Source organism: Cyrtonyx montezumae, unplaced genomic scaffold (assembly GCF_038088225.1).
Source record: "Cyrtonyx montezumae isolate F1298 unplaced genomic scaffold, pur_monq_1.0 scaffold_3, whole genome shotgun sequence".
NCBI lineage: Eukaryota > Metazoa > Chordata > Aves > Galliformes > Odontophoridae > Cyrtonyx > Cyrtonyx montezumae.
In genome coordinates this window covers 115,768,717-115,790,198 of record NW_027072034.1, presented here as the reverse complement: position 1 = coordinate 115,790,198, position 21,482 = coordinate 115,768,717, and the positions used below count along the sequence as shown (strand labels likewise).

The following is a 21,482-nucleotide window of genomic DNA, read 5'->3' as shown; positions in this document are numbered from 1 at the left end:
GGCCCCGGGCACTTAGGAGTGACAACTCGGACCGAACATCCCGGGGGGCTACGCGTGCCCTAAGTCGCAGCCATCCCCACCTCACTCACGTCCTCCACCCTCACTGCCCACTCGCGCCGCGTCCCGCCCCGTCGGGCCGCTCCCCCCTTCTCCTCCGCCGCTGCCGTCGCCGCCGCCCGGCCCGGCGCCCCGGCGCGGGTGTTTGCTCAGGGCCGGGAGCGCGGCACGCGCCGGGCGCACGCACTTGCAACAACAAACCCGGGAGGGGCGGGGGAGGGGGGGGAGCGGACCCCGGGGGGGCGGGGGGAGGCGGGGCCGCGCGGCGGGCAGCGCGCGTGCGGCGGGGGCGGTGGGACGGGGAGGGGGTAGAGAGGGAGGGGGGGGCGATCTATAGGGGGGTGTGGATGGGGGGGGGGGGGGGGGTACGTGTCGTGCTCCCCTCCCTATTTCCCCCCTCAGTCCGAAGCGCTGAAGGGCGGCGGCGCCCCGCGGCCGCGGAGCCGGGGAGCGTGGAAGGCGCAAGGTGCAGAGCGTGCGTGTGTGCGGGGGGGAGGGCGGGGGGCAGCGCGGGCGTGTGTGTGCCGGAGAGAGGAGAGGGGAGAGGGGGGGCGAGCCCCGTCCGCCCCTTATAAGAGACACAATCCCCGGCCGCCGTTTTGCAAAAGGGGCTTTGCAAAGCGGTGCGCTCACACGCGAGCGCCACGAGCCTCCCCGCCGCCGCCGCCGCTCGGAGGGTGAAGGGAGGGGGGGGGCCCGAGCCGCCCAGCTCCGGGCCGCCCGGCCGCCGCGGCCGCTCTCCCGTCTCCGTCTTCCGCGCGTGACGAGCGGGCGCCGCCGCTCCTCTCTCTCCCCCTTCTCTCCACGTCCGGCGGGGGGCAACGGGGAGCGCCCCCGCCTCGCACGACGCCCCCGCGCCCATGGCCAGCGGCAGCCCCGCCGGGATGGCCAGCGGGCAGCCGCCCTTCCTGCAGCCCGCCTGCTTCTTCGCCGCCGCCGTGGCCGCCGCCGCCGCCGCCGCTCCTCCGGGGCCGCCCCCGGGGGCGCCGCCGCCGCCGCCGCTCCCGCAGCTGAGCCCGGCGGGCGGGCGGTCGTCTCCCGGCGGGAAGCCGTCCGCGGCGCGGGCCGCCAAGCGGCAGCGCTCGGCCTCGCCGGAGCTGATGCGCTGCAAGAGGCGGCTCAACTTCAGCGGCTTCGGCTACAGCCTCCCGCAGCAGCAGCCCGCCGCCGTGGCGCGGCGCAACGAGAGGGAGCGCAACCGCGTCAAGCTGGTGAACTTGGGCTTCGCCACGCTCCGCGAGCACGTCCCCAACGGCGCGGCCAACAAGAAGATGAGCAAAGTGGAGACGCTGCGCTCCGCCGTCGAGTACATCCGCGCCCTGCAGCAACTCCTCGACGAGCACGACGCCGTCAGCGCCGCCTTCCAGGCCGGCGTGCTGTCGCCCACTATCTCGCCCGGTTACTCCCACGACATGAACTCCATGGCGGGCTCCCCCGTCTCCTCCTACTCCTCCGACGAGGGCTCCTACGACCCGCTCAGCCCCGAGGAGCAGGAGCTGCTCGACTTCACCAGCTGGTTCTGAGCCCGGCCCCGGCAGGTGGGTGTGCGGGGGGCGGCCGCGGAGGGGGGGTTCCGGCGCTCCCCGACGGCTCTCTCTCGCCGTCGGTTTCTTTCCCCGGCGCGGCTCTGACCTCTTACTTTTGTCGTTTCAGGACGCTTGCGAAAGGGGAGATAAGCGCTTCTCCCGCAGCCACACGCGCAGAGCACCCCGCCGCAGGCCCGCCAACTGTTGCGTGTTCCTCTCCCCCGCCGTCGGAGGGCGGTGCGGGCACGGCTCTCGGCGGGCGGCTGCGTCCCCGCGGGGCGGGCGGGGCGGCCACCCCCAGCCCGGAGTCCCGAACCCCGTTCTGTGCCCCCGCGGTGGCCCCGAGGAGCCCTTCCCCTGCTGCCCGTTCCCTCCGTACGGCCGCTCCGCTCTCTCTGGACCACGTTTCCCGGTGTTTGTGGAGATGCCGAAATGAAGCTATGCTGTACTCAAAGAACTTCCCCCCCCCCCCCACGCACCTCTCCCGACCCGTCCCAGAGTTGCCCTCCCTCTGAGCTTTTTTTTTAATTTTTTTTCCATCATAGAATGCTTCCAATTTTTTTTTTAATTATTATTATTTTTGGTGAATTTTTTTATTATAAGAAAATCTATTTGTATCCTCCCTGATCGGTTTGGGGATATATTAAGCTATTTTTGTACATAAGAGAGAGAGAGATTTATAGAGGTTTTGTACAAATGGTTTAAAATGTGTATATCTTGATACGTTTTTTAATACATGATGCTTTTACCTCTCGGTGTGTAGACGTGCGGTCGGCGTTACTTTCCCGCTGCCATCTCGGTCCGTGCTTTTGTCGAGGGCTTGGACTCCCTCCAGCTGTACTTTAGCACCGACGTGTCTTACTTTATAGAAACTTTGTTAATGTATTAATAACGTAATTAAACCGTGTTCCGAGGGAACGACGTTTATGCAGCTATTGTCCAAACGCAGAAGGGCAGCCATCTGTTTTTGTATGCTGCCTTTTGGGAAAAAAAAAAAAAAAAAGTGATAATACTACAGATAAGGAAACAAGCGGCCCCGCTGGCACTGCCTTTTCGTACTGCTCTCTGACAAGCTCACCAGGCCCTGTATAACCCTGTTTTATACAAACTAGTTTCATAATAAAACTTTTTTTAATTGAAACGCTCGGCTGCCTGCTGCATGTACTTCTGTTTTGCCTCTGACAACAACGAAATGCTGAAGGATCCTGTGACAGAGCTGAGCTGCCCATGAAGTGTTTGCATCTGAGGGATGTACCGTATATATCTTTATATAAATATGCAATGATGGAGCGGTATCACCGTTGCTTTCTTGCCCTTCTGATGCTCACATCGACCTCCATGCGTCCCCCAAAGGATGGAGGCCCAAAATTGGGTGCTGCGCCCCACCCTATGTTGGCCCAGCCCGGTGCTGCTGCATAGGGCAGAGAAGGTGGGGGGGAAGGCGGGGTACGAGGGGAGAAAATAAATAAATACCGTAGTAGGAATGGGTGGCAGCTCTGAGACACCAGGCTTTCTACACTTGTTATTCTGCCCAAACAGCGTGATCTGCGTGTAAAAGTACCCAATTACCAAGATTCAAAAAGAAATTGGACCCCCTCCCTCCTTTTTTTTTTTTTTTCTTTTTTTTCCCCCTTTTTTTTGGCTGGCCCGCTTGTTGTCAGTGAGCACGGACGTGACCAGAATCCGCCTCCCGCTCCGCGCCCGGCTCCGGCAGCATTGCACATTCAGTTGGCGTGCACCAAGCCAAGCGGAAAGCAAAGCGCAAAATGCATCTTCCAAAAAGAAAAAAAAAAGAAAAAGAAAAACAACAAAGAGCGGGGAGAGCCGCGCTGTGTGTGTGTGTGTGTGTGTGTGTGTGTGTGTGTGCGCGCGGCATTACCCGCCCAGCCTCAGTGTGTGGGGATGCGTTGCTTTAAAAAGAGGAGGGAAAAACTCTGGTGGAGCACCCCAGGTTCTGTGGTGGGGTGTACATACATGCACTCACTTGTGTAGATGTGCAGATATATGTGAGCATCTCAAGCATAGAATCATTACGGTTGGTAAAGACCTCTAAGATCATCTAGTCCAACCATTGACCTCCCACCAACACTGCCCACTAAACCATGTCCCTAAGTACCACGTCTACTCTTTCCATAAACACCTCCAGGAACGGTGACTCCACCACTTTCCCGGGCAGCCCGTGGTGATGTCCAACGTACTGTGACCTCTCCACATCGCCTTCCAAGTGCATTCCCTGCAGCAGCACGCCCTGAAGTGACCGATGCCATTTCCCCAGGGGGAGCCCAGGGTCACCCCTCATTGCTGCGGTGCAGCACTCCCTGTTTAGGAGCCGATGTTTAGTTATGAAAATAATAACCGCTATACGCCTCCATCCTTCGCGGCATCTCCTTTTTTATTTACCCACTCTTGCCAGCACGAAGATAAGGTATGCAAAGAAAGCAGAGCGGGTAATTTATAGCTATGAATATAACATTAGGATAATGTTTCATTCTGTTACAAAGGCGAAATTTCTCTTCCTTGTGTAGACAGGTGTTCTTTTTCGCTCACTTCTGAATAGTAAATATCCAGACTCATTAAACTAAAGGCAAAGTTACGCCGTTGTTCACTACAATGCGTAAGGCCGGCTCTGAAATTCCCCACCTCCTCCCCTCGGCCCCCTCCCAAAAGAAAGAAAGAAAGAAAGAAAGAAAACACACACACACACAATTTTACTGAAGATAGGGAAAGGGCAAAGCAGGATTGGGGTAAATCTCATTACATCTGCTCTAATCGCTTAGCAACACAAAGCCCTTTTCTTGTATTAGTGCAGAGTGCCTTTCAGCGCTGCCTGACAGACAGTATTCACTTAGCATCGGCAAACTCCATAAATCAGGGACTTCTTTGGGCGCAGGAGAAGTTGTGGAGCTGCTCGGAGCTGGGGGGCTGGGGGGCCGGGGTGGGGGGAGCTGCAAAGCGAGGAGTGGGCTGCAGATGGAGGTCGCTGGGCCGCGTGTTATTCATTGATTGACCTCTGGATGTATTTATCGTCACGCTGGAAAAGCAGCCCGTTAACAAACGCTTCCCCCCTCCCCAAATCGGGCCGCCCGCCCTCAGCCCCACTCCCCAAACGTCCAGGTAGGAGTTGAGGGGAGCTCACTCCCCCCACGGCTCTGCATCCCGGAGCGACCTCATTGCCATAGCACTGCGAGCCTTTTTCAAAACTTTATTTTCCTTTTTTTTTTTTTCCTTTTTCTCCCCCTCCCTTCCTTTTTTCTTTTTTTTTCTTTTTTTTTTCTCTTTTTCTCTTTTTCTCCCCCCCACTTTCCCCCTCCCCCCCTCCGCCATCCCTCCCCGCCGCTCAGCTCCTGCCTTTTGAATGCTCTCTCCTTGGGGGGGGGGGCGGTGGGGGGAGGCCGCCGGGGCGGGCAGGCAGCGGGCAGCGCTGCCCCCGCGCGTGTCACGCCGCAGCCTTTCTCCCGGCAGGGGGGGGGAAAGGGAGGGGGCTCGGGGTCGGCGTGCGCTCGCCGCAGGTGCCGCCCGCTCCCGCCCCGCACCGCTGCGCAGCCCCGCGTTCCCCCGGGCCGGGGCACACGAGGAGAGCGGGCACCTGCCCGGCGGCATCGCTCCGGCCGAGGGAGGCTTCGTAAGGTCCTGCTCCCCTCCAGTCCCACCCCCCCGCCTTCCCCACCTTCTCAACCCCCTGGTCGGTCCCAGGGCGCCGCAACTTCTTGCTCCCGAGCGGGCTCGCTTTTGGCGTGTCAGGCCGCACAATGCGGGGCTAATTCCTGCTGCAAAAGGCAAGTGGTGAGGAATCAATCGGGGGCTTTATGCAATCAAAAGGGATGATGGGGTTGGGATATATATATTTTTTTCTTTTAATTTCAGTTTGCCCACCCCAACTCGGCCTGATTTTTTTTTCCTGCTCCTTACCCCCCTCCTATTAATAATCCCAAGCGAGCGATTGCAGACCGAGTTAAATCTATCATTTGTATGCGCCTGAAGATTAATTTCCCCATGTACCAACTCAACGGCATAGTTATCTCTTGAACAGGGAAAACAGTTTGGCTCCATTGTCGGGTTGCCAAGACCGCCTTTTGAGAGAGGGAGCCCGGCTCGCCTCTGATCAAACTCAAAGGTTAGTTAAAAGACAAAAACAGCTGAAAATCTTCATGAATAATGCTGTTTCCCCGGCCCAGTGTAGTGCAAGCGCACATTTCAATGCCAGAGCATTTTGTTATGCTGCTCGCCTAAGTCAGAATTTCACAGAAAAGGCAGAGAAGAAAAGCTCCAACAATTAGAGGGGGCCTGTCAGAAAACATTAACGCCTTCCTCGCCCAGCCTGTCAAGCGTGCTGGAAATAAAAAAGTGGCATAGCGAATCGCACCTCCACCCTCCAGAGCTGCAGGGGGGAGAGGGAGGGAGGGGGGCAGCCGCGGAGAGACAAGCGGACAGGCTGGGCTGCCAAAGCAGCTCTGCCGTTCATCCCGAGGCTGGAAAAAGAAAGGAAAAGAACCTGCAGCTGGATGCTGCCTTTGCATATTTGTCCCTGTTTCAGGCCCCAAAGTGACATTTGCTCTCAGGCCTGTAATGCACATTCACACCGTCTCTGGGTGCCTTCAGCCCTACCCTGCACTCTCCTGCAATGCTCTAGTGAGGTGCTTGGTGAAACAGCCACACAGCGCTGCTCCTATACCTTCTGCATTCCGCTCCCTCCAAAGTCTTGCATCCAAGTTTCCATGCCATGTAGATGCCCGGTAGCAATAGCTTTCAATAGCTCTGTGCCCTTGGCTGTAGGTGTTGCACTAGGGAAAAGGAATTGAACATATGATCGGTAGGTCTGGGGTACATTTTGAATACGTTTTCCTATAAAATCTAAAGAGCAAGATATACAACATACAGTAAGGGTGGTGAGGCAGTGGAATAGGACACCTAGAGATGTTGTGCATTGAGCTATTGAAACCTATCGCTGTTTGTAAGTAGACATCCAGGCTTGGACTTTCCTGGTCAAAATAGGAATTTTTCCAAGCATCCGCATTACAACAGAGTTCTGTACCTTCTTCTTCTTCTTCTTCTTTTTTTTTTTTTATATACTATTAATATGTTTTTTCTTATATAAGGAAAAAGTTTATTACAATTGGGGTGGTGTGGCACTGGCCCAAGTTGCCCAGGGAGATGGTGGATGCCCCATCCCTGGAGACACTAAAGGTCAGGCTGGAGGGGCTCTGAGCACTCTGGTCTAGCTGTGAGTGTCCCTGTTCATCTCAAAGGAGTTGGACTAGACAGCCTGTAAGGTTTCTTCCAACTCAAATGACTCTATGATTCTTACTGTGAGCAAAACCCCAGACCATCACTTGAATCTATTCTATGCTCTTGTTGCCTTTGCTGTCCCATTGCACATACCTGCCTATGTCAGTACTAAGGAGCAGATCAGTAGACCACAGCTTCTGTAGGCAGCCTTGGCTAGAGGCTGGAGGGCGGGAGAGAGTATTATTGTGTGCTGTGGGCATTATGTCACGTGTGCTTAAAAAAAACAAAACACAGCATTACAGGAAAATATCAAGTGCCTGAAAATAAGGAGTGTCTCCAGCACTACAAGAGGTAGGATGAGAAGTAATGGCCTCAAGTTGTGCCAGAGGAGGTTCAGGTTGGATATTAGGAAACGTTTATTCTCAGAAACAGTGGTGCTGTACTGGCGCAGGCTGCCCAGGGAGGTGGTGGAGTCACCGTCCCTGGAGATGTACAAGAACTGTGTGGCTGTGGTACTGAGGGACATGGTCAGTGGGCACGGTGGGGATGGGCTGGTGGTTGGACTAGGTGATTTCACTGGTCTTTTCCAACCTTAATGATTCTGTGATTCTCTATTCCACGGGAAAGGAGCTCTGGCTGTAGTGACAGCAACTCCAGGCATCTGTCCCACACATACCTTGGGACAGCACAATGCACTCAGGTGATATGGAGCTTGCTTCTGCCTTCAGCATTCAGCTGCTCTGCAGCCAGATGTAGCCCTAGTAGGATGTAATAAGAGGAGGAACCACGCTGAGCACTGGTGCTTCCATGGGCTGATGCAAGCAGCCAGTGGGAGAGGGGGAAGTTCCCTGAGATCTCCCTGTACCCTGATACTTGGTATTTAATTAGTCACGGGGAGAGAAAATGGGTAAAAATGCAAGGAAGAGGGTGACTAGGGGAAAGCTGCTTTTTGTGATGAGACATCCGTTTTGGGTTGAAGCTACCTGGGTGCTGGATATGATTTGGTCCTGGCTCAGTCTATTTTATCCTGAGAACTAGAAATATGAGATAGACCATCAGCAGTTCCCCACAGGTGCCCACAGATGTGCAATAATGGGAGATTATTCAAAAGCCAACAAGGGTGAGGAGATCACTGAAACCCTGAGTGCTCTTGTGCAAGGTGCTATGGGAAGAGCCAGTGCATGTCAGTGGGCCAGCAATACAGGAGGGCAGACAACTCATGTTTCCTTTTGATCCATTCTGAGCACCTTTCAGTCATGTTTGTGCTCTTCACCTAACCCATGTGAAAGGGGACAATCACTTCCCAAAAACATCAAGGCAAACATCTTTATGTTGCCCTCTGTATTATCTGGCAGATGCTTGAGACCAGATTCCTTCAAAAATGCGTCAGGCTACGTGTTTCAGCCATCCCTTGGGCCCTGCAGATGACTGCCACATTCAAGTTGCCTGTGTTTTCTTCTGGTCACTCATTTTGCAGCAACACCTTGCTTTCTTGCTTTCTGCTTTTATAATCTCTTGATGGAGGTTGGAGTCAAACTCTTGGGAAGTTGGACTAGATGACCTTTAAGGGTCCCTTCCAAGTCAAATGGTTGTATGATTCTACGAGTCCACTATGTGAGATTCCCAGTGGCACTGAGGTAGGAAAGATAAAGACTGTAAAGACTGCTATAGCCAGCCCTGTTTGTATGGGCTAGGCCTTAGCGATAGAGAGGATGTCTGCCTCCTGAAGCAGAGCCCAAGCTCATTTGGTCCAATTTCACAAAAGCCCACAGCCTCCTTTTGGGATGGGGTCATTCCCCTTTCCCACAGCTGCACTGCTTTCCCCCGTCTCACCTCCTGCTGTCATTCGAAGCTGCGAGCTGCTCCAATTTGCACTTGCTTCACAGCAGAGCTTCATTACTGTTGAACAGGAAAGGAAAAGCCCTATATTGGTAAAGTGTGAAATGCAGTTTTGACTGAAAAGGGAAGCCATCTTGGCAGGATTATACCATGACAGATTAAACCCCTTCCATATGGCCTAAGATAGGTTTGCTTTTACTTTCAGGTAACAATGCATTGCTAATTAAGTGGCGATGACATTTCTAAATGGATAAAAAAAAAAAAAAAAGAAAAGCCACCTGTATGTGAAAGAAAGACAGCCAAGCAAAGGGAAGACATTCATCAGTGTTAATAATACTGGAAATCAGCTCTCTTTATTGCTATGGTTTGCTTTGAATAGGAGATGGAATTTGTTTGATTTGTTACTGAGTAAACAATAATTCACGTGTGCACTCTGAGAAGTGAATGCAGTGCTCCTGAAAGGCACCCGAGTGACAGTGCAGGAGAGCAAAGTCCTGTTGTCCCCTGTTATATCCAGGAGATCATGGCGAGGCGTCTGCACTGCTGTGCTGAGGCCTTACACGAGGCTAGTGGAGCAAAGAGAGCTGTCCATAAGACCTAAGTACATGCCTCAGCACCTTTCTTTTGCATCTCCAAAGATGTCCCACCAAAGAATTGACACAGAGCTCACAGTCCTTGCCATACCCACTACTCTTCAGTCATTGAGTGGCAATAGGTTTCAGAACATGTAGGAAATACTTTCAAACTGTTGGTCTACAAGCAAAAAGTCACTTGTTACTGATAACACCTTCAGTCTTTCAGATAAATAGCGTTCTTCAAAAACTTTCTTGAAGTTTCTAAAGCACTTTCTGTGCACATTCCTCCTTGCCACACAAATTGTGTATGGAACTGCTGACCCAAGGGGCTCAAAATTAGGCAGTGGGGCACCTTTGTTTTTAGGCCACAGTAATGCACACCACGCAGTTGTGCTCAGCAGAGGGCCCTGTAGAGCAAGGACACTTAGAGCATTTCCTATCTTGTCGAACTGTTAAGTACTGACAAAAAAAAATCCTAGCTGCCTCTCTCATGTCTCTGTCTCAACTGTCAGTGTTGCCACTTAGACGAACTCATATGTTTCAGGTAGTCCTCACAGATTTTGCATGGTCAACAGTTTGAAGTTGGCATTGAGCATCCAGGTAAAGTTGCAGGCACATATGCCCACGGATGAGCCTAGCAGAGCTTTGTGATTTCTACTGTCAAATTTTTGCTTTGTTCTTCTCCACCTTTTTGGCCTCTGTTCTGTCTGGGACCATGGCAGCTTCAGAGTTACACCTTGAACCAGCTTCTAGGGTAAGTACCCCATTGTACAAGTCTTCATCGAGACACTTTCACCACCCTCGATGGTATGGTGTGCGGAGAAGGGAGGAGACCTGCAAACTAAGGCAAAGGCTCAGTCCTCACTTTCAGAACCCAAATGCCCCTACACTTCCCCAAGATTTGGGGTCTATCTTTCATAAGGGTATTGGGGACAACGATGGCCAACATCTTCTGTCTCTGTGGTCAGTGAACCTGTATAAAATGGTTACAAATGCTGATGATTGCTTCTGACATAGGAGACGGGGAAGAAGTGGACATGAAGTATCACAGGATGCAACACGAGAAGCAGGAGTAGAAAGTCACAGTGGTCAGGAAAGAGAGGGAGGCTTCCCACCAAACAACCATGCCACTCATTGCTGGAAAGGTTATCAGTACAGATTAGGGTTATTCAGGAGTAAATCAGAAGCACAGTGAATTGGAATCAGTAGGCAGACACCTCCAAGGCCCTGATAATTTCAGCTCCCTACAGCCCAGAACTGGGCTGGAGGCTGCACTTGCCCGTTTTTAAAATGTACTTATGCCTTTATCCTTCTGCCACCTACCTGGTCCCTTTCCTAACCTAGATATATTTTTGCCATCAACAACATCCCATGGTAATTGCCACGAAGGGATTATGATGTATGAACAAACAGGCAAAAAATAGCTGCTGACAGAAGCAGTAAGTAAACCTCCTTCCCTCCTCCCTCCTTCAAATTCCTTGTCAGAATGCCCCTGTTGCTGCAGGGGCAGGTGATGAGCACAGTGACAGGTCCACGAGGGGCATTCTGCTCAGTTGAACTTGTCCCTTGGCTCTCTGCATGGCCAAATTCTGTCTTCTTGGCACATCCCTTTTAGTTAGCACTGCTCCTTCTCGCTCTCTGTATGTGGAGCTGCTACTGACCAATAGAGCATTTATAAATAGAACAATGTTTAATTAACACAACAGTAGGACAGACTTGTTGAAATACTTCCCAGACAGAAGGCAAGAGTCCTGACAAGGAGACTATTATGGGAATTTTAATGAATCCTTCCAGATTGGGACAGCTTCCATACACCTACATTGCAATGACTAATTTTGTTTGGCAAAATTGTATTGGTAAATTCTGCTGGGTGACAGTAACACTGGGGACCAGTGAACTGAAGAAAGTCACTGGGTGACTGTGTGAAAAACTGCCTACAGGATGGAGCAGGGCGCTTATTGAATGTGCTGCAGTAGTGGGTCTGAGTGCCCAAAAGGCCACAGCAGATCCAGCTACAAATGTAGTTTGCATAAGGCAGGCAAAGAAGCAATTAAATAACCCAAACAAGGATCTAGCTGTGCCAGATGCCACCACAGCATGAAAAGAAGCAAGGGCCGCATGACTGCACAGCTCCTTCTGTGAGACATGACTAGAAAGATGTGCCTTATTAACACCACTGTTAAATACATGCCTTCTAGCTGCTGCTGCTGCAATTGAGACAATGCACACCTATCCTTATGACCTCTACAGTGAAGAAAATGGGAAGTTGAAGTTGGTTCCCTCAGTGATGTGCTGATATAAAGTTTCCACCTACTTCTAATAGCAATGTGTAAAATGTGAATCAAGGGACACAGGAAGGAAAACATTTACTGTGCCAATGCATTCCCTTAGGTTCTCCTCCTCCTCCCTGCTCTGCAAACTCTTCTGTATCCTCCATCACATTGGACACCATCACCAATCTGGTGTCCAAAGCCAATAAATACCGATGAGCTCAGAAGTTCAGAAACAGTTTCATGTCCTCCAGGATAAAGTGCCCAGGAGAATCATTTTCAATGGCAAATGAGTAATTCTTGACTTTGCCAGTGTACCTGTGCAGTATTCACTTGAGCAGCTGTCAGCAGGAGACTCCTTGCAGGCTCCCTTTTTCTTATTTGATCATTACTCATTTGAGATTGTTTTATCAAAAGACCTAGCTATCAATGGGCAGATTCAAGATACTCATTATCTAGCTAGAAAGCCTGGACAGAGCAAGTTCCCTCCCCTAGTTTTTGCATTTCATCTCCCTTACAGGCATGCAGTGTTCTTTTTCTCGAGTAGACCACACTGACTATTGAAGCATGATGCACCACACTCCAAATAAAGTAGTGTTACAAGGTAAGCTTTGCATGGGAGTATTTGCTGTAATGATTTATTTATTATATACTAATTTATTAGAATAAACATAGTCAATACAGGTTTTGGCGCATTATTTCATACATTAAAATAAACTTTAATTTATTGGGGGTAAGCAAGACTAAGACAGCCAACAATATCTACAGAGTATTTTAATAACACTTAAGGATTTCACTGACATGGCATGAAGCTTCACAAACTGTTTTCTATCAGCCTTGGTTCCCTGAAGAAAAGAGATTGGGAAGAACTATTTCTTCAGCTGCTCCAGATGCTGCTGCACTTAGAGCTGCAAGTTGTGAAAGCATTGACTATTTTTATCCACATGCATCTGTTTCCTGTTGAATTATTCCTTTTGCATAACGTGGAGTTTTGTCTGATAGATTAACACAGTGCTTCATTCCCAGACAAAAGTGCCAGCCACCAATAAATCCATCTCCAGCACACCTAGCTCCATTGGTGGGTATATAATCAAAGGTAATGGGCTTGACACTCCCTTTAGCTTCAGCTGCTGTAGCAGTGTGTAATGAGCCCTGCTCTATGGATTCTGGCTCTCATGCCATGGCCATTGAGAAGTGAGACGGCATGCCTCTGAATGTAATTTACTGCTTAGCATCAGCTGGCCCCAGATGATGGAAAGTCATCTGGATGGAGGGTCAAGTGGTATAAACAGCTCCAAATCTTTCTTCTGTCTGAGGGTTTGGAGCTGGTAAGCCCCAGGGCACACAGGCGCAGACTGATGGGGGCACATCAGTGGAGCAGGCTCTACAGGATAATTCTTTCAAAGCATCTGTTCTCCCAGATGAGGAAACACTCCCCTCAACTGCATCCCATCAGCATTTACAATTTAGAGCAAATACAGTGCAATAGGCCAGGTTCACTGAAGGAGTTAATCTGCCATTGTAGTTACTTCTCTTCAGATGGAGTAAATTTCCTAGCTCTTTATCCACACATCACACTCTATATTCTTTGTAAGGAACCAAGAATTTCTAGATCACATAGTAGCATGACTGTGTTTTAAGTAAAAGAACTGGGGAAAGGGTATGAAGGGTATAAGCAGTCCAGAAAGAACCAAAGTCAAAGGTTGAGGGGAAAAAAGAAGAGAAAGACCATACTGTGATACTACTTTCCAGGTAGTTTTTCAGGATCATGACAGCCAAAGACAGTGCGGTTGAGTTTAATAGCTCCCAGAAGATTTTCTTCTTCCATGGACTTGTTATATGCAGCATTAAGCTGTGGGTGCACTTAAAATAAGTCTGGCCAATGGGAAGCCTTAAAAGATTCATCTGTTATATTTAATGTAAGTGTTTGACCTGCCACCACTAATAGAGACTGATAGAGATAGGTCATCCTGTCCTCTGGAGCACTGTAATCCTTGGAGATCAGGATGGAGACACCAGTAGGTTTGGGAGGAGTGTCGTTTCCTATTGGGAATGTAGTGAATGTTGGTAATGTAATTTAAGGATGTACTCGTCCTAAATCCAGAGATGTGGTAGTACAGTGAGAAACAGCATGGACAGATCCACAATTGAAAAACTTAAAGCTACCTGTAGGGTTGGGGGTATGTGGTCATGATGCGCTCCAGCCTATTTCTACAGCTGCTCTTTAAAAGCAGTAAAGACACAGCCGTTCAATCCAGTGAGACCACTCGAGGAACAGGAAGACATCTTGAGTAAGTAACAAGGGAAGAATGAGACCCATAGGATGCAAAATATGAGATTTTTGTTATTTCTTTTTCTTTAGATATTGACACCTCACCCAGTGTGGACAAAGATCTGTTTGTGAGGCTGTTCTCCTTTTCTGCTGGGATGACAAGTGGGAACAGAGGTCTGATAAAACTACACCCTGATTTTAAGTGGGTTGTGAATGGGATCTGGTCTAATTTTCCATCCTGAAACAAATAATTTTACTTAGCCCAAAACCTTCTTTAAGGAGAATGAGCTCAATTAAGAAAACCACAACAACACAACTTTTTAAAAATACCATTGTTATTGTCCATGTGGGTTTTGGGTGGGCTGTGGAAATTGATTTACGAGTCAACCACTTTTCTCTTTTCTTGCCATCTCTCGCTTGAGTGGTCTGTAGGCCTTGGCCCTTTCTTTCACTCAAGGAGAATAAGGTTGTCTATGGAAGAGGTCAGCATTTCAAATTGGTGGAGTTCAACTGCACAAATGACATAGAACTGACAAGAAAAGACAGGGGGTTTGGAGGTCATAGACTGCATAGGTCCTGGTTAGGGTTTTTGCTTTGTGATGGGACCTGGCACCAAAATGAATTAAATAACAGGCTTAAGGACTATTGAGGGAAGGCTGAATGCAAATCAAAGATAAGTAGAAGTTTTCTTTCCTAAAAGGGGAATGATTTTTTTCCTTACCTCCCCCTTTCTATATCTGCACAGGCAAGGTCTGCATGTTAAACATGATTTAGCAGGCATTATTCTGGAGCCTTTTCATCAGGTTTCTGCAGTGATTGCCTATCTTGGCCTATGATTAATGATCTGCTGTGCAATTTGGAGGCTATAATGACTCAACAATCCACACACAAACTATATAGTCGCATTCCTTTTGCAGATTTGCCAAGCTGTTACCAAGGGGCCCACAACCAAGCAGGATTGTTAGAGAGATAGCTAAGCATTTCTGCAAATGCCATTCTGCCCTTATCTTGCTGAGAAGTGCGTTGGGCAGCAGGCTCATTTACAAAATTCAAAGCCTAGATTTCAGTGGTTCCCTTAAAAAAAATTCTGGACTGAAATAATCATTAGAAAGGCTGGTAAGAAAAGATCTCACTATATGGCCTCTCAGTGATTATACAGACAAAATACTTCCTTTGTTTCCAAATTTTGAATCTGATTAATTGAGGCCTAATGCTATTAATGCAGTTTGAAAGAGAAAAGTTAATCTTTGGAAATCCACAGCATTAATGAAATCTGAAAATCTAAGCAGATTTTGAAGCAAAAGCTTTGTCTTCATTCCAGTTTTCATGTAGGAATAGGTTATGAGGATTTCTCTATAGATTTCAATTCGATCATCGACCACTTAAAAACTATCCAGAGAACAACCACTTTATAAACTTTTTTCATTCAAAACATGAATCCTGATGAGAATCCCTTCAGAAAATCCATAGTTCCTTTTTGCTATGTTGTTTTCAATGAAGACAAATGTAAACAGGGAAGGTGAGGACAGAGCTTTCAGAAGGGCTTCATTTATCTCATGAAAAAGGTTACAGTATAATCTCAATATGTTTCTGCTTCCATTATTAATTATTAGATGAAGCTTGTACAAATCAATCAACCAAAAGAGTTCTGGTATTATTTCACTGTGATCACATTTAATGATCCATTCAGTCTGAGGTTCCTTTTTGTCGGACTTGAGGAAAGGAGAATTGAAAGAGCACAGAGCAGACCCATCCTGAACATTGTATTATTATTATTATTGTTATTGTTAACATCATAATCACTGCTATTATGGAACTGCCTGGAAGCTCTAATCAAGGCTGAAGTTCCACTATGCTAATGCTGAACACTCGTAACAACACTGTACTGTCATAATGAAGGGCACCTCTTACTCCTATAATGCTCCAGGACACTGATTTTGAGATGCCGTCATGGTATCAGATACAGATTCTCTGTATCCAAGCTGAAGCAAAGACAGGACAATTTAGTTTTAGTCCAGAGTTAAGATCAAGGTGTCTCCAAGCTGCTTAGGAAGAAAGCCGTTTTCTGATCCCACTCCAAGCAATAGAAATCTCCTGCTCTAGCTTTCTCAGAGCCATCACTGTTTCTTACTGATGGTGAGAAAGGAATCAAAAACCTCTGGGTATGGGCACATTATAGCAATACAGAATTTACCCTTGCATCTCTGCAACGAAGGGGTCACCCATAGTCCAAGAGCCAACCTGGAACAATGCACCATGAAGGTCCTACTTTTGTAGGTATTAACTAATCTTTTCTCATGGTACATACATAAATAGATAATATGATATTATCTGCAAGCACACTGCTGTACAGCAACGATAGTGCTGCTGTGCACTTAAGTCTATTAGTCTATGAATGGCTGTATAGCTGATGCTGCCTTCAGGGCAAGCGATGGGGTCAACAGCCTTTAAATGGTGCTATTCTAGCTTGTGGTTATCATCCCTGAAGCAGAGGTTACGTAAGACTGCAAGAACTCATCAAGGGCTGAAAGATACTGCCTTTTAAAGAGGCAAAAGCTAACTGCTATGTGTAAAACAACCTCTCCTGATGACTCAGGGAGTGATGCAAGGGCAACAGTAGGGAGTCCTTAAACCTCCAGGGATTCACTCTCTAGATGCCATGGCCTCTGAAGATCAGTATGTGTCTTCTCGAATGGATCACATCGCCAAATCTGCTCAGGAGTCCTCTTTGGCTTAGTGAAAGTTAGGACACAGCAAAAGTATGCACTTCCCACACATCAGAAAAAGGAGAAGGAAAATTCAGAGGAAATATTTTGTCTGAGAGCCAATGGGTGATACTGAAAAGGATGAGGAAGCTGACAAACAATAAACACTAATTTAAAACATCCTTAGTTACTTGCTATGTGAGTGGAGCTTGCTCTGTACCTTTCCAGCCGCACTAACAGTAATTAGGATGACAGCAAGATGAGGATCCCCACTGACATCAGTTCTCAACCACCCTCTGTGAAAAGCTCAACACAGAGGAGGACACAGTCTCTACAACAATTAACTTCTCAGTTTTTCTACTCAAAGCATCTGTTTGAAATGTGGGATATGTTTTCTGAGCAACAGCCAACCACCTGCTAGACAGCATGAGGAGGTCAACCTTATTTCACACTGATCAGCAGCTCTCAGTTCCTTGTGCTTATTGAACTCAGCCTGAATTGATGCCTAAAGGTGAGCTGGACTGAGATTTTCAGAGGTCATAAGAGAGTGTGAAGACCTCTGTGCCCAAATGTGAGAAGGAACATTTCAAGACTTTTAGTTTCTTGAAGGAGGTTTTCAACAATTTATGTGAAACAAACTTTTTCAGTATATCTCACCCTAGAGACTTGTAATTACTAGTCAGTTTTTCAAAAGAAATGTTGCAAATTCAGTCTTATTTTCAGCTATTTGAGTAAGTCAGCTTCACACTTGACAAGAACCATGCATCGCTACAAATTGAAGCAGAGTATGGATGAGAAAATCAGCTGTCCATTAGATTTCTTAGCACACTATCTTGAATTTAATCAGACTGGAAGCCTGCTAGAACCATGTCTTAGAAGAGTTTTGGCATTTCCCTTTCTGTCTCAAAAAGGAGCAGGATCATGTGACAGAGAAGGGAAAATTGTATAAACCAGATAAGCCTTTAGGAAATGTACAGCTGAGGTGTGGCTCAACTGTTCCCATTGAATATTGACAGGAACTGCAGGCTTTCCTTCCTTCAAGTTCTTATCTCAAGGCATATTTGGTGGTGGTGAAGCACTAGAACAGGTTGCTCGAAGAGGTTGTGCATGCCCCATCCCTGGAGATGTTCAAGACAAGGCTGGATGAGGTCTGGCAACCCTGCCCATGGCAGAGGGTTTCAAACTAGATTATCTTTGAGGTCCTATTTAACCCAGGTCAGTCTATGTTTCTATGTTTTTTATAAACTGTTACGACTCAGGTGGTGCTTGAGTATGCATGTCTGCATACTGCTCAGTGTGAAACACCCATAAGGATGGAAAACAGATAAAATACATTGAGAAGTAGGCATTCTCTTTGAAACTGCATGACTCAGTAGTATGAAAGAGGCTGTGTCTGTAGGGACGTGTCATACTGAGGTCACCATCAGTTCGCATACATATTAAATGTAATTGGTAGACAGAGTTTACTTTCCAAAAATGAACAAAGGAGGAATAGGAATTGCTCCAACTTTGATCTTGGCCAATTTTAATACTTCATGTGTCCCAGGAGGAAATACGCTGGTTTTGAGTGATGGCTCAGCACTCCTGGAATGTCAGGACTCAAGTTTTAAAGAAGTCAGTGGCAAGAATGGAACTGGTCATATCATGCAGCTTACCTTTCATTGTGCACCTTAGCACTGCTCACAGAGCAAGTAAGTCAGCAAGGTTATTACCTGTCTTTATGCTCACAAACTGAATGCCAAAAAAAACCACCAACCAAATAAAAAAAGGAAGTTCAGAGCTTTTAAATAGGGCTGCAAGGCACATGCTGATGTGTTTTGGACTCTTGAGAGTGACTTAAGCCAGCTCTTTCCTTTGGTGAGGGAAAAAGTGACTTTAGGTAAAAGTACTAGAGCCTTAGGAACATGAGCAATAGCATAACTTTTCACGGTGCAGTGAGAAAAGTATAAATTTCACCATTTATAAATAAAGAAAAAAATATATATATATAAAATCACCTGGAAGTGAAAATTCTGTCCCAGAATCACCTTACTTCAAGCACTAGTACATATACGCATGTTGAAATGGAAAGACAGCAATATGCCAAACTACCACACATGGAATAGCTGAAATAGTTGATTATTTCTTTGAAATGAGTATAACGATTATGCTGGGTTTTGGCAAATTGTGGTTGATAGTTGCAGAAAGCATTTCCATGGTTTACTTTGGAATTCAAGAGTAGACAATTTGAGGCAAACAGGGCTGATCACAGCTATTTCTGAAGAAAACTGTCCACAGAAGAACCTTTCGTCTAGAGCTGTATCTCTCCTCATTTGGGAATAACCATTTTTGTGCTGTTTACAGAAAGTTATTTACAATGCCTATCAGACAATTGCAAAAATGGGACCTAGAAGTTAACCCCTTTATATATGTATTGAACACTTAGCCAGTTTCTCTGGAGGGAATCCATTATTTTCCATGTCTCTTATTAAGTTTTATATGCCACAGATAGGTAAAATGTGATCATGGGGCTAAAATACAGAAGAACTTGTGAGAGATGTTCCAAGGAATAGGAACAACCTTTTTATGCTCCCTGCATGTAGAAATACAACCATGCATGTTCCAGAAATTAATTTTTTTCCCTTTAATTGCTTGTTATTCTGCTTGCTGACTAAAATCAGGGCAAGATGGGTCTCTATTAGGTCTTATATAGTCTATAGGTTTTAATAGGAGCTATTTGGCCAGATTTCCAAATATCAAGCTGATAGTTTTTTGTTGCATTTGCCTTAGGTCATGTGCGAAAATAGAAAACGTATCATGGGGTGAGTCAAAATAGTTTTCAAAGCTAAGAAAATTTGGCTTATGAGAGCTGAACAGAAAATCTGAGCTTCAGATTTCTAACTGTTACATAGTTAAAGGAACAAGATCACATAAAGGGTTAATGTCTGCTCCTCCAGATGTGAACTTCATTAATTTAATCTAAAACATCTTGAGACATAATAATACACATATTTTCAATTACAACAATTATTTAAACAGCCCTAATCTTGCACTTCATGAAACCATTTACATTCACTCTAATGTCAAGCTCTGCAGGGGAATATGTTAACACAGGAAATGCAGCATCTTCTAATTACAGTACTTCTATAAAACAGAAACAAAACTGGGCTTATGAAGGCTGAGCTGAGAGCAGAGGCTGCTCCATGTCAGACAGGGACGCACAAGCACCAGAGCTGGCTGCAGATAGGTGGGTATATTATATATCCCTTCTACATACACGTCTAGGAAAAGACACACTACCACTGCAAAATGCACATTTTGCTTGTCATTTTGGAATGAGATGACACTGCTTGATTGAGCAGCTTCCACAATTACAAGTCATAAAAAAGAATGACTCAACAGCTTGGAGGCTACAGCTGAAAAACAAGTCTCCCAGTTCTTCTTCAAAATCACACAACTTCTGCTCTACAAATGGTGAATTCCTTAGGTTATGGTGGTAATAGTAAAAATATGACAACAAAGCAGATGCAGACATGCCCCAAACTAGGTTTGAGCCATAGTCAGAAAGGTAGCTTTGGATATATGAAGCTCACAAGATAAAAGAATGAAGAGGTCGATGGGAGACAGAAGAGACTCATAGTAACAAAATGGCAATTCTGATGGACTGGAGAGCCAATAACAGACAAAAAGGAAAGAAGCTAAGTGCTTAAAAGTACAAAGGTAAATAAATGACGAATTACTTAGGGATGAAATGATGTCAGACATTGTCAAGTGAGAGAGGGGAAAAACAGGTGGGAGGAGAGATTGATGGGACGGAAACAAAAACAAAACTCAATGAACGAGGGACTGATGATGAAGAGGGAGGCAGGGAGTGAGTCAAAGAAATCTAATAGGTGGAAAGGAAGGGTGGGGACTTGCCACAGAGGACAGCAGAAGTCCATCAAAAATGAAGTAATAGTAACTTAGAATCAATTGCTTTGAAAACCAGGATGTCATGCTGAGGTACTGAAGCTTTAAAGGACATAACAGAAAAACTAGTGTAAATTTGCAGATGGAAAGTCTTCAGATTATTACTCCAAACATGATGCTAATGCTGCAGCAGCGTGTTGATCTCCATGATAGCAGAACTACATCCACTGCCAGCATGAATATGTGGGTGGGCAGCTCAGAGACACTCACTATCGTTGAAATTCACTGCTAGTTGGGTACCACGCTGCTTTAGCTGCCTTTGCAAATCCTGCCCATACTCTCAGTTTTCCTGTTCTCTGATAAGATTTTCCCTACTGGTGAGTGTGATATGTAAGAAAGTAATAAAATGTAGCAGAAAACAACACCAGCTGATGAAACACCAGAAAACAACGCCAAGAGAGAGCTGCCTTAAAGAGCTCTCTGGTCACATCAGTATGCCCAGTCAACAAAATGTGTATGCATCCTATGGGGATGCAGCAACCTGCTTTCTTCCTTGAACTCGACTGGGCTGCTGTCTATAGCTGACAAGCTGACTGCAGAAAGGCAAGCATGAAACTATGTCATTTATGGAATGAATGCATGGATGTATCTTCAAACTCCACATTCACTTTAAGTGATCACCTCAACACAACTGCCCCCCTCTCTGACCCTACACCCCCATTGGTAGAAGGCTATTTGCCGGCAGCCAACACAACAAGCAAGGCAGTTCTTGTAAGGGCTGTGGTACGCACAAAGAAACCAAAATCTGTCTTAAAACAGTGAAGGAACCTTTTGTGCAAAAAGTTTCCAAATGTAGCAAAAGCTCAGCAGTCCAACAACAGCCCCTCAACCCACCTGCCAGTAGGAGGGCTGGTGGGTGTGGGGGACTGGGGCTGGGAGGGGTGATGGAGAGGGATTTATTTTATTTTATTTTATTTTTTTCAAATTGTAATTGCTTGGGTTTCTGATCCAAGGTAAATGACAAGAAATCGAAAAAACACCCCCAACACACATATTTCAATCAAAGCAAGCGCTTGGGATTATTTTTTCCCTTCTGTGTCTATTTGAAGGTATTCTCCCGAGTT

At 47.0% G+C, this 21,482-nt stretch overlaps 1 protein-coding gene across 1 annotated transcript; it reads left to right on the top strand.

Annotated features, from left to right (window-relative positions):
- Nucleotides 1-917: 917 nt before the first annotated feature.
- ASCL1 (achaete-scute family bHLH transcription factor 1) lies at nt 918-2,661 on the top strand. Its single transcript, XM_065741321.1, has 2 exons — nt 918-1,595; nt 1,711-2,661. Exon 1 carries the CDS (start codon nt 918-920, stop codon nt 1,578-1,580), a length of 663 nt encoding a protein of 220 aa, XP_065597393.1. The 3' UTR covers nt 1,581-1,595; nt 1,711-2,661.
- The last annotated feature ends 18,821 nt before the right edge of the window (nt 2,662-21,482 follow it).

What these genes read in the sequence shown, in the direction of transcription:
- ASCL1 (XM_065741321.1), top strand. Translation starts at nt 918, where the DNA reads ATGGCCAGCGGCAGCCCCGCCGGGATGGCCAGCGGGCAGCCGCCCTTC.